Source organism: Trachemys scripta, chromosome 12, assembly GCF_013100865.1.
Source record: "Trachemys scripta elegans isolate TJP31775 chromosome 12, CAS_Tse_1.0, whole genome shotgun sequence".
Lineage (NCBI taxonomy): Eukaryota > Metazoa > Chordata > Testudines > Emydidae > Trachemys > Trachemys scripta.
This window is the reverse complement of record NC_048309.1, coordinates 34,980,955-34,992,032: the sequence shown is the minus strand read 5'-3', so window position 1 is coordinate 34,992,032 and position 11,078 is coordinate 34,980,955. Positions and strand designations below refer to the sequence as shown.

The 11,078-nt window shown below is 43.4% G+C and overlaps 1 protein-coding gene across 1 annotated transcript; it reads left to right on the top strand.

Annotated features, from left to right (window-relative positions):
• The first annotated feature begins 222 nt into the window (after positions 1–222).
• On the top strand, positions 223–10,812 carry LOC117885912 (olfactory receptor 10A4-like). The gene is made up of 3 exons (XM_034787457.1): positions 223–233; positions 8,536–9,440; positions 10,787–10,812. Exons 1-3 carry the CDS (start codon positions 223–225, stop codon positions 10,810–10,812), a joined length of 942 nt encoding a protein of 313 aa, XP_034643348.1.
• The last annotated feature ends 266 nt before the right edge of the window (positions 10,813–11,078 follow it).

Sequence of the window (11,078 nt, the reverse complement as noted above, 5' to 3'; positions counted from 1 at the left end):
ACATATTGTTATTGTTGTTGCTGTTGTTATTTCATCATACTTTCTATCAAAACTGAGGGATATAGCTTGTTCTCAAAGGACAGGTATGGGGAAAAAGGAGGAGGTGTTGCACTGTACATCCAGAATGTCTACACTTGCTCTGAAGTCCAAGGGAAAGTGAGTGACAGACCTACTGAGAGTCTCTGGGTGAGGATAACAAGGGAAAAGAACAGTAGCAATGTTATGGTGGGGGTGTATTACAGACCACCAAATCAGAAAGAGGAAGTGTATGAGTCATTCTACAAGTAGGTAATAAGATTAGTTAACACACATGAGCTAGTATTAATGGGGGATTTTAACTTCCCTGAGATCTGTCGGAAGAATATTGTAACAAAACATAATATGTCCTGCAAATTCTTAGTGTGTAGAGGGGACAGCTTTCTGATTCAGAGAGTTGAGGAAACAACTAAGGTGTCATCCATTTTGGATCCGCTTTTGACCAACAGGGATGAATCAGTTGCGAACGTGAAGGTGGTTGGGAACTTGGGAGGAACTGATCATGATCTGATAGAGTTCAATATCCTATGGAAAGGAGGGCATGAGAAGAGCAAAACAAGGACACTGGAATTCAGAAAGGTGGATTTCACCAACTCAGAGAAATTGTAGGCAAAGTCCCATGGAAGCCAATTATGAAGAAAAGGAATCGAGGGGGGCTGGCAGTTCCTAAAAGATGTAATACTAGAGGCTCAGCATCAAGCTATTCTGATGGAGAGGAAAGATAAGAAGAGCCACAGGAGGTCAATGTGGCTGAATAAGAGCATTTCATTTATCTAAAACCCCAAAGGGATACATACTGGAAATGGAAGAAGGGGCATGTCACCAAGGAAGTATACATGGGAATAGCACGAGTGTGTAAGGACAAAATCAGGAAAGCCAAGGCAAAGAATGAGTTACAGCAGGCAAGGAATGTTGGAGATAACAGGAAGGGGTTCTTCAAATATGTCAGACAAAAAANGGCACTTCCTTATTCACTTTCTCCACACCAGTCATGGTTTTATAGACCAGAACTGCACACAGTATTCAAGGTGTGGGCTAATCATGTATTTATATGGTGGCAATGGAGTGAGACAGAGGTGACTGAACCCACAGCAGCTCATTATCCTCTTCCTGCCCGGTGTGGGTTTGTATCACAGTGTCTAAGTGACTTATATAAACAAATTCTATTGAGATCTGTGCTAAATTATTCAAAGTGTCCTAAGGGAATTAGGCACTGACCTGCCAATGGGAGTTGGGCAGCAAACATCTTTAGGTACTTCCAAAAAGAACAGCCTAGATCATGCCTAAGTTCTATAGCACAACTTTCCTGCAGCACGACTTTATCTCTTTGTTCCTCAGACTGTAGAAGATGGGTTTGAACATTGGGGTGACGACTGTGTACATTAGAGACAGAGCTTTATGGAAGGCCTGGGACCACTCCACTGATGGTATCACGTACATGATAATGATGCTCCCATAATACAGACTCACCACCAGCAGGTGAGAGGTGGAAAAGGCCTTCTCCCTCCTGTCAGAGGAGGCAATTCGCAGGATGGCCGAGAAGATAAGAATGTACGACTCAACAATGAGGAGAAAAGGGGCCAGGCATACCAGGGAGTAGGAGACCAGAATAATCATTTCCACCAGAAGAAATTATTAATTTAATCGGGGCCACAGAAGCTTAGCTGGGGAACCATCCCCACTACTAAAGCAGTCACTGAGATACCAGTTACCAAGGAGGCAGATACCAGCTGAAGGCAGACCCTGAGGCTCATCATAATCATAGAGCTGAGTGGGTTGCATATGGCTAGATAACGGTCATAAGCTATGACTGCAAGGAGGAAACACTCTATGCAAGCCAAAGCACTGAGGAAAAATAACTGTGTGATGCAGTCCCTGAAGGACATTGTCCTGTCCTCTGCCAGAAACCCAGCCAGCAATCTGGGGGCCTTGACTGAGGAGTGGTAGGTGTCCAGGAAGAAGTACATGGGGGTGTGAAGCTGCTGATCTGCCACAATTAGCGCAGCAATGGGGATGTTCCTGGCAATGGTCACCATGTAGATAACTAGAAACACCACAACAAGCAGAATCTGAAATTCGTTCGGGTTCCCGAATCCCAGGAGGATGAACTTGGTGATAGATGTTTATTTTTTTCGTATGTGTTCTCTGAAAGAAAGAAAGAAAGAAAGAAAGAAAGAAAGAAAGAAAGAAAGAAAGAAAGAAAGAAAGAAAGAAAGAAAGAAAGAAATATCTTTCCCCAGATCTCCAAATATGTCCTAGTTATTCCACCCCTTTTAACTTTATTCAATATTTACTTAAGACCAAATTTTCATATACATTTAAGTGCCTAACGATTCAGTTAGGCACCTAGGGGGATTTTACAACACCTCAGTACCTAAAATTAATTGATTTCAACAGATATTAGGAGCCAAGATGCTTTTGAAAAGCCCACTAGTCACCTAGCTGCATCTTTAGGCACCTAAATATCTTTAAAAATCTGGCCCTTAGTGTATAATATGTAATGGAACTGGTTCAAAACATTTTTTCCCATGGAAATGTTTAAATTTTCAGCCAAAGAACTTCAAAAGAGAGATTTTGGCCAAAAATTGGAGTTGCGGTGCCTCCTACCCACTCCCCGCCATGTGCACTCCAAATAGCTGCCCGCCTGGCTCCCTGCCGCCTGTGTCTGCAGCTGCTTTTACACAACTGGGAGCGTCTCTTGCACTGGAGGGGGAAACATCCCTCCTCCCCCTACCCAAAATGACATGGCTCTGCCCAGCAATCCCTTCACCACCCAACCCAGCTCCAGTCCCTACTTCAAGGCATCCACTTTCTCCATCACTGAACAGGTCTGGAGGAGGTGCAGGGTCCAGACTGCTCCATTTCACAGGTGTGACTTTTCATCCTCAACCCAAACCTGACACTTGTCATTGGGTTCTGTGTCCAATGCATCCCGAACCCGATGCCTGTGGTCGTGTCTCATCAGGTTTGGTTAAGGCACAGGGCTCTACTCCAGTAGAACTATGGGATTACATAATTTTACAACTTCTGAATGCAGCCTGTACAAAGACAGACAATGCTACATAGACATAGCATATTTGGGGGGCGGGGCAGTAATAAAAGAAGACAAGACACACATGAATACAGAAAGGAGGGATGGAGGGAAGGAGATGACTGGGGACGGGGAAAGGAAAAAGAGGAGGGGGCAGGCAGAAGGGAAGTCTGGCATTCTTTGATCCATTTCAGTGTTTTTAACCAAATATATCTAGTGGGTCCAAATTTCTTCAAATACATTTAATTGCTCTCAATGACAATAGGTTATTCTTCCTGTGGCTGTTAACTCTGACAAGTGTGAATACCACTGACCTATTCTTGCATTTTTGCAAAATCCTCTGTGTGGTGATCACTGCAGCCCACAAGAACCAAAGTCTGTGTGGCAGGGTTAAACCCAGCGTAGCAGGTGAATAACCCAGGATACATTCCAAGTACTCACATTTACCCTCAAATACACAGCAGGTAAGGAGCAAAATCTGGCCTAGGAATAGTCTTATTGGTTACTCGTGTCTCATTTTGACTATTGTTCTGATTATATTTATTATAAAATGTTTTGGCTGTGATATAATATATAATATAAGCATTGGGCGCTAAATGACTTGCCCCAGGTCCCACAGGAAGTCTCTGGCAGAACCAGGTACTGAACCAGACTGTCTTAAGTCCCAACCACTGGACTGTCCTATCACATCAGACTATTCCCTGAGCTCAGTGTGGGGCAGAACACCTGCTTTTATTGCTACCTGTGTTGCCTCGTGCTCTCAATGCAATCCATAAAAAAAAAAAAAAAAAAAACCATCGAAATGTCAGCCTAGAAGGGACCTCAGAACACCATTGAATTCACCCCCCTGCACCGAGCACCCCTAGACCATCCCTGACAAGTGTTTGTCTAACCTGCTCTTAAAAATCCTCCATCGGTGGGGATTTCACAACCTCCTTGTTAATCTTCTGGTAAAACGCCTTATGGTAAAACTACAACAAATCTAACTGACTCTTGAATCCCCCTCGCTCCCTGTGCATGGAACTCCCGTTAAAGCGAGGACCGGTACATCAGACAGCAAACAGCTACTCGTCTTGGGATTTCCAAAGGCAGTTCTAGGCATTAGGCAGCTGCCTCTCCTTGGGAGCCAACCAAAAGGGACATGCTGGTCTAATACCCTATTCCTCAGAGGAAGTATCTGTGAACTTCTGCTGATGAGTCCTCCTGGGCAGGGGAAGAGAGCTAAAATACTCCAGTTCTATCCACAAACAGGTCCTTAGCCAGCCGGGAGAATGGTGTCTTTCTCAGAGGTAAGCCCCGGAATCCGAGCTGGCTTGGCTTCTAAACAAGCATGACCTGGGAAGAGCTAGGAGTAGAAAGGGATGGTGCTCACCCCACTTAATGTGAAACTTCTTCAGTGTGGCATGGGGTGAAAAGCAGGGCAGAATTTGTGGCACTACCTTTGACTAGCAGGGACAATCCTTTGTGCTGGAATTGACCTGAGACTTGAAGCTTGCCTTTAGCTTCTTTTCTACTTTCAGCCAGGAATCACTCATAGTGAGATATACAATCAGTGCATTTTTATATCTATCAAAGGGTATTTCTTCTTTCCCCTCTGCTACCATTTCATCTTCCGCCTCCTTCTCTTTTTCTTCTTTTGATGATGATGAAGCTCTGGGGTTCAATGCCAAAAACATCTTGGTTTCCTCACTCCCATTGATTTCAGTTGGTTTTAGGTATCTAACTACCTTTAAATATCTGGGCCTTTGATCTTATTTATGAGTATCCCCCCCCATTTGAATTTGAAAAAAATAATAATAATAAACATTAGATCTCATTGGAAATGCTGTTTCATCTGGACTGAAAAATTTCATGGAATGAATCCATTTCAATGAAATTTCTATTGTTTGTTTGTTTTTTCTTAGCCAGAATGCAGCATTCTCATAGGTCAGAATGGAATGTTTCAGTTCTCCATTTTGGAATGACTTTTCATTTCAGTTTTTGTATCTGATACGACATGAGATGATACAGTTGAAATCAGAATGAAATGTTTCAATTTAATCCAAATGAAGCATTTCAATTGACCCAAAATGAATACTTTTTTTCACAATTTTGTTTTGTGGAAAGTTTCAACTTTTTTTTCTGGTCCATTTTGGAATGGAAACATTTGCAAACTGCAGAATTTCCAATGAAACAAACCCTTGGATTCCTGCACGGCTCTCATAAATGTAACTAACACCCCAGGTACCAGACAGAATGCCCCCCACATTAAATTCATTCCATTTTTGCTGTGACACTAGGGCTGAAGTTAATCTAGAGGTAGAAGTAGAAGATTTGGAGGTGCACCAGTGACACAGAGCCAGTCAACCTACCACTGCCTAGTGCTCCTGGTCCATTAGTATCTAGGTTTAATCAACTCCATTGCACACCACAAGACTCACTTATTATCCCAGACTTCTTCATAATGCCACTGTTGCTACCGAAGGGAATGTGAACTAGTAAGTAGAGCACTGGACTAGCATTCAGGAGACCTGAGTTCTGTTCACAACTCTGCCTCTAGCCTGCTGGGTGATGATGGGCAAGCCACTAGCTCACTCACTAGCTCACACTGTGCCTCAGTTTTCCCACCTTTAAAATGGGGGTGATGACAGAGACCTCCTTTATAAAGCACTTTGAGATCAACTGATTCCAAGTGCTATAGAAGAGCTCAGTGGTGTTATTATTAATACAATATCTGGAGCACAGGAGAGGAGACCACAGGGGGCTGGAGCAGCGGTTTCTCAATAGCGGCTCTGTGTCCCAAGCCTGCACAGATCACTGTGAGGTCTGAGTGTCTATGTTTCCTTGCTCGCTGGCCTGTAAAGCACAGAGCAGAAGGGTTTGAGTCCATCCATTGAGAATTTGAAGTTTCAAGCCATAGTCAGGTGAACAGAGGCCAGGGTGATGGGACAATGACTAATAATAATAATGTCAAAGTTCTATTCTATATAGATTCGTATACTGTGCTCATCACCATAGTATCAAGCGTCTATATGCTTATTAATTTGCTATTAGTAATCACTTGTTAATGCTGAATTCTTACTTTGGTGTACAGTGGCAATATCTTCAGGGATGGGTTCTTTGTAATATCATTTGGGCAGCTGTGTAAATGCCTTTGAAAAATCCTAGGTGTTACACAGAACATCTTCGTAACAAATGCCAAGATTCATTGGCCAGATCAACAAGTTATCTTCCAAGTTAGCCAGAAAAGCAGATGGAAATCTCTGTAATAAAGCCAGAGTGTCTGCCAGGGTCAGTGTCTCAGTGGGTAGCAGGAGGGACATGCACCAGCATCTAGCACCAAGAATCCCGCTGTCAAGCATGACTCAGAGAGGGGAAGCTTTATGGGCCTTAACATCAGTGGGGACAGGCAAAGAGCTGCCCGGGTAGACACAGACAGCCAAGCACTGCACCTGCCCAAAGGAACGATGCAGATTCACACTTCCCAAATGTGAAAATTGCATATTTGGGATGTTAGATGATGACAGATCTCTGCTGATGGGAACAATGCATAAACAGAAGGAAAGCAAGAAAGCTCTCCAGTGTAACTGCATGTTCTCTGTCCTTTGTGCTCCTCTCTGCTGCCCATTCCCTTATTCTCAATTAAAATTACAGCAGTCTGAAGAACTAAATGTTGCTAAATATTTTCTCCATCTGTTTTGTGTGCTGCTTCGCTAAACTGTGGCTAGTAACTGGAGAATGTGCCATTGATCTTTGAACGCTTGCTCATTTCCACCCAAACAGGGAGCAAATGTCCAGCCACTGGATGGTGCCACAATTTCCCCAGCATTCAGTCCCACTGAGTTCATTCCAAAGGCACAGAACAAGGGCAGAGAAGATGCAGTTCTTCTGGCTCCATGTGCTGGTTCATCTGGTCCCACGGCTTGATGGATTGTAAAGCTTTTCATCCTTTAAACTGATTGTTGCTGGCTGAAATCTATCCCCAGGGACCAGCAAATGAAAATTATCAGCATCAATTGTCTTGTTGTTAGCAGGTGTAAAAGGATTTGGTTGGTCTTAGTAAAATGTTCCAAATACCTTGTGGGTAAAAACTATTAAGCACTGAATTGGTCAAACACAAAGCATCATGATCTGATTTGCAGAACTCGTTCTCACGGTTAGAACAACGGTGGTGCAAATAATAGATTTTTGATGTGCTGGCAGTTCTAAAACAAGAAAACAAATTCAGGGTAACCTGGAAACAAAAATATTTTGAATTGTTGTGCAAACCAAAAAGACAAATGTGTTGTGTTAAACAAAATGTTTTGATTGACCTGAAATAAAATGTTTTGTTTTGATTTCAAGCATTTTGTACATTTCTGATTTTTTTCTTAATTGAAGGAAATTCCAAAACAAAATGAATGAAACATTTTGATGTTTCCAAGTTTTTCTTTTCTTTTCAAGATGAACAGTTCAGTGGAACTGACATGAATTTGCTAAATGTTTCTTGGTTACTGTGTCTTATCCTCATATTTAAAACTCTCCCCTCCCCAAAGAAAAAAAGTTTTGGCTGAAAAAAGTCACCCATCTCTGTCAGGAATGAGCAAAGTGAGAGGGCAATGTAGAAAACTACCTTTGCCCCATTCAAACCCAAATTCAGGACGTCAGCCTCTCATGAACCTGTCTTTAAAACATGTATTTCTTTATTTTAGTTTAAATCTGGCTTCCCTCTGAGACAGGTTGTACCCTCAGCTACACAGGTTATAATAAGATCCAATGAGAGAGAAAGGTCTGATTTTAAGACCAGTAGGGGTCATTACGGCCTGTGTTATGCAGGTCAGACCGAGATGATCCAATCTAGCCTTCTGGGCTTTGAAGCTCGGAATAAAATCTTTGAATTAAAATCACTGAGTCAGGCCTCCTGCATAATGCAAGGCAGAGAATTTTTCCCAGTGATTCTTGAATTGATCCCAGTAACTACCACTAGTAAGAACATTTTCCGTCAAAACATATTTTCCCTAGACAATGGCTTTATCGTAGATTGTGAATTTTGCCAGTAGAATTCCTGTTTTTATAGAAAATATTCAGGATTCTGTGGAAAATGTGAAAAATTAAAATCATTTTTCTCTTTTTGGCAACTGAGAAATGAAAAAAATCTGGATTTTGGGCTTCCAATTTTTATTTTTTTCTGGAAAAAAAGATAATTTCCCAGCCAGCTCTACTAATAAGTTGTGATTAAATTAGGTCATAAAGTTGGAGGCCCTAGAAGATGAATCGATGATATGGCTTCCATTTCCTGGATATCCAAATCCCATTAATTTTAATGGGAACTGAGCATCCACCTTCCTTAGATGGCTTGCAAGCACTTTGCCTAAATTTTCAATCTCAGTTGGACGTATTTTTGCATTTATCATAAAAGGTAAATAAATGACTTTCATGCCTTGTCTTCCCTGATGCGGGTGACTTTGTTCACTCCCTCTGCCATTGAAATACAAGCCACTGGACAAGAGAAATCAGACTGCAGTGACCAAGTTCATCTTCGTTGGATTCTCCAGATTGGTGGAGCTGCAGGCGCTGCTCTTTGCAATGGTTCTATCCATGTATACAGTGTCCCTGACGGGGAACGTTCTCATCACAGCCATCATAAAAGCCAACCCGTCCCTTCATACGCCAATGTATTTTTTCCTCACCAACCTGTTCCTGCTGGAGATCTGCTACACATCGTCCATTGTGCCCAAGATGCTGGTGAGCCTGGTGTCAGAGAACAGAAGGATCTCACTATGGGGTTGTGCCACGCAGATGTATTTTTTCACCCTCTTTGGCATCACTGAGTGCTGCCTCCTGGCTGCCATGGCCTACGACCGCTACGTGGCCATCTGCAACCCGCTGCGCTACACCCTCGTCATGAGAAAGGGGGCCTGTGCCCAGCTGGCCGTAACCTCCTGGACGGTGGGGATGCTGGTGGGCTTGAGCCAGACCAGCTATGTTTTCAGTCTGACGTTCTGTGGGCCCAACAAGATCAATCACTTCTTCTGTGACATCCCGCCCCTCCTGAAGCTGGCCTGCGGGGACACCTCCATGAACGTGTTGGCCGTGTACCTGGTGGCTTTTCTTTTCATAACCTCCCCCTTCACGCTCATCCTGGCCTCCTACCTCTTCATCATTGCCTCCGTCCTGAGGATGCCATCAGCTGAGGGGAAGCGCAAAGCCTTCTCCACCTGCTCCTCCCACCTCATCGTGGTCTTGCTCTTCTATGGCTCTGGCATCATCACCTACCTCAGGCCCAAGTCCAGCTACTCAATGGAGAGCGACAAGCTCCTGGCCCTCTTCTATACCGTGGTGACGTCCATGCTGAACCCCATTGTCTACAGCCTGAGGAACAAGGAGGTCAAGGAGGCCCTGAGGAGGGCGCTCAGTGGGATGACGTGCCCTCGGCAAATGTAGGGTGAGGTTTCCCAAGAGCACAAATGACTTCCAGTGGGGCCTGGGGGGATACAAGTGTGTCCACAGGTGGGTTTATTTTCCAAAACCAGTGCAACCCACGTTGCCAGTCAGAACAGACTGGTACTGCATGGCCTGTCCTACGGCCCGTGCACACACAGCAGGTCTCTCCAACCAGGCCTCCCAATTGGTAGGTGTTGAGAGTTTCCTTCTAGGTCCTTTCTCCTGGGTCTCTCCCCCTAACTGAGCTGGCCTCTTGCCTATGGAGCAAGCAACCTAAAGGCTGTCGCCCGAGATCCATTCTCTGGGAGGCTGATCATTAGTTGCAGGTAGAGCTAAGCCCACCTTTTTTCAACAGCCAGGCTCCCTTGTGACAGGCACCCAACCACCCTCTGTACTTTTGGAAATCTGCCCCATAAATGTTTGAATGTCAACAAAATTCCAAACATGCTGCAGAGTCTCTTCCATCAGGCGGGAATGAGAGCCATGGGCAACCATGAGTTGTCATCCAATCTTGATTTTAAAATTGTCAGTGATGGAGAATCCACCACAACCCTTAGTAAATTGTTCCAATGGTTAGTTACTCTCACTGTTAAAAAATTGTGCCAAATTTCCTGTCTAGCTTCAACTTCCAGCCTTTGGATCATCTTAGACCTTTCTCTGCTAGATTGAAAAGCCCAGTACCCATTTTTAGTCCCCCATGTAGGTACTTTTAGACAGAGATCTAGTCAAACATTAACACTCTCTTTGTTAAACTAACCAGATTGTGCTCCTGGAGTCTATCACTAGAAGTCATGTTTTCCAATCCTTTAAGCATTCTGTGGCTCTTCTCTGAGCCCTCTCCAATTTACTAACAACCATCTAGAATTTTGGGCACCAGAAATGGACACCGTCTTCCATTAGCAGTCACACCAGTGACAAATACAGATGTAAAATAACTTCTCTGCTCCTATTTAAGCTTCTCCTATTTATGCATCCCAGGATCACAATAGCTTTTATGACCATAGCATCACACTGGGAGCACATGTTCCGCTGAGCTGAATTATATGTTATCATAGAGAAGTACAAAAAGTAATACATTAATTAATTAAATAAAAATACTAAATCCCACCATACTCAGCAGTGGTTCAGGCCATAATTCTCCAGCCTTGAGTTGTGATCTTGAACTCTGTTATGACTATCTTGACATCCACTATCTTTCCCATAGACAAATAGCAAGCATATATTCTCCAGATTAGCTTTTCCCAGCTGTCTAGGTGATTTAGACACACAATTCCCATTGGTTTTAATGGAAAGAAGGTGATAAAATCCCTTAAGCAGCTTTGAAATCCTCAGCCTCTGTCTAAATGAGATTGTATTTTCTATTAAAGGTTAACCATGAGAGAAGAACAAACAAAAGGAAAAGCACAGTCTCATTAACTATTTGCATCATAAGTGAGTGCAACATGGTAGCTGTCACAAGCAGACTCCAAGCACTTTAGACCCCAATTCAGCACTATGCTTGAACATGTGTTTAATTTTAAGCATGTGAGAATTCCCACTGAGTTCCATGGCACTAAGAATATGCTTAAAAACTAGATGTGTGCAAAGGTACCTTGCTGAATTGGGGCCT

Excerpts from the sequence above, each read along its gene's own strand:
- LOC117885912 (XM_034787457.1), top strand. Across the intron at positions 9,441-10,786 it reads GGCCCTGAGGAGGGCGCTCA|CTTTGAAATCCTCAGCCTCT; the intron begins GTGGGATGACGT and ends TCCCTTAAGCAG.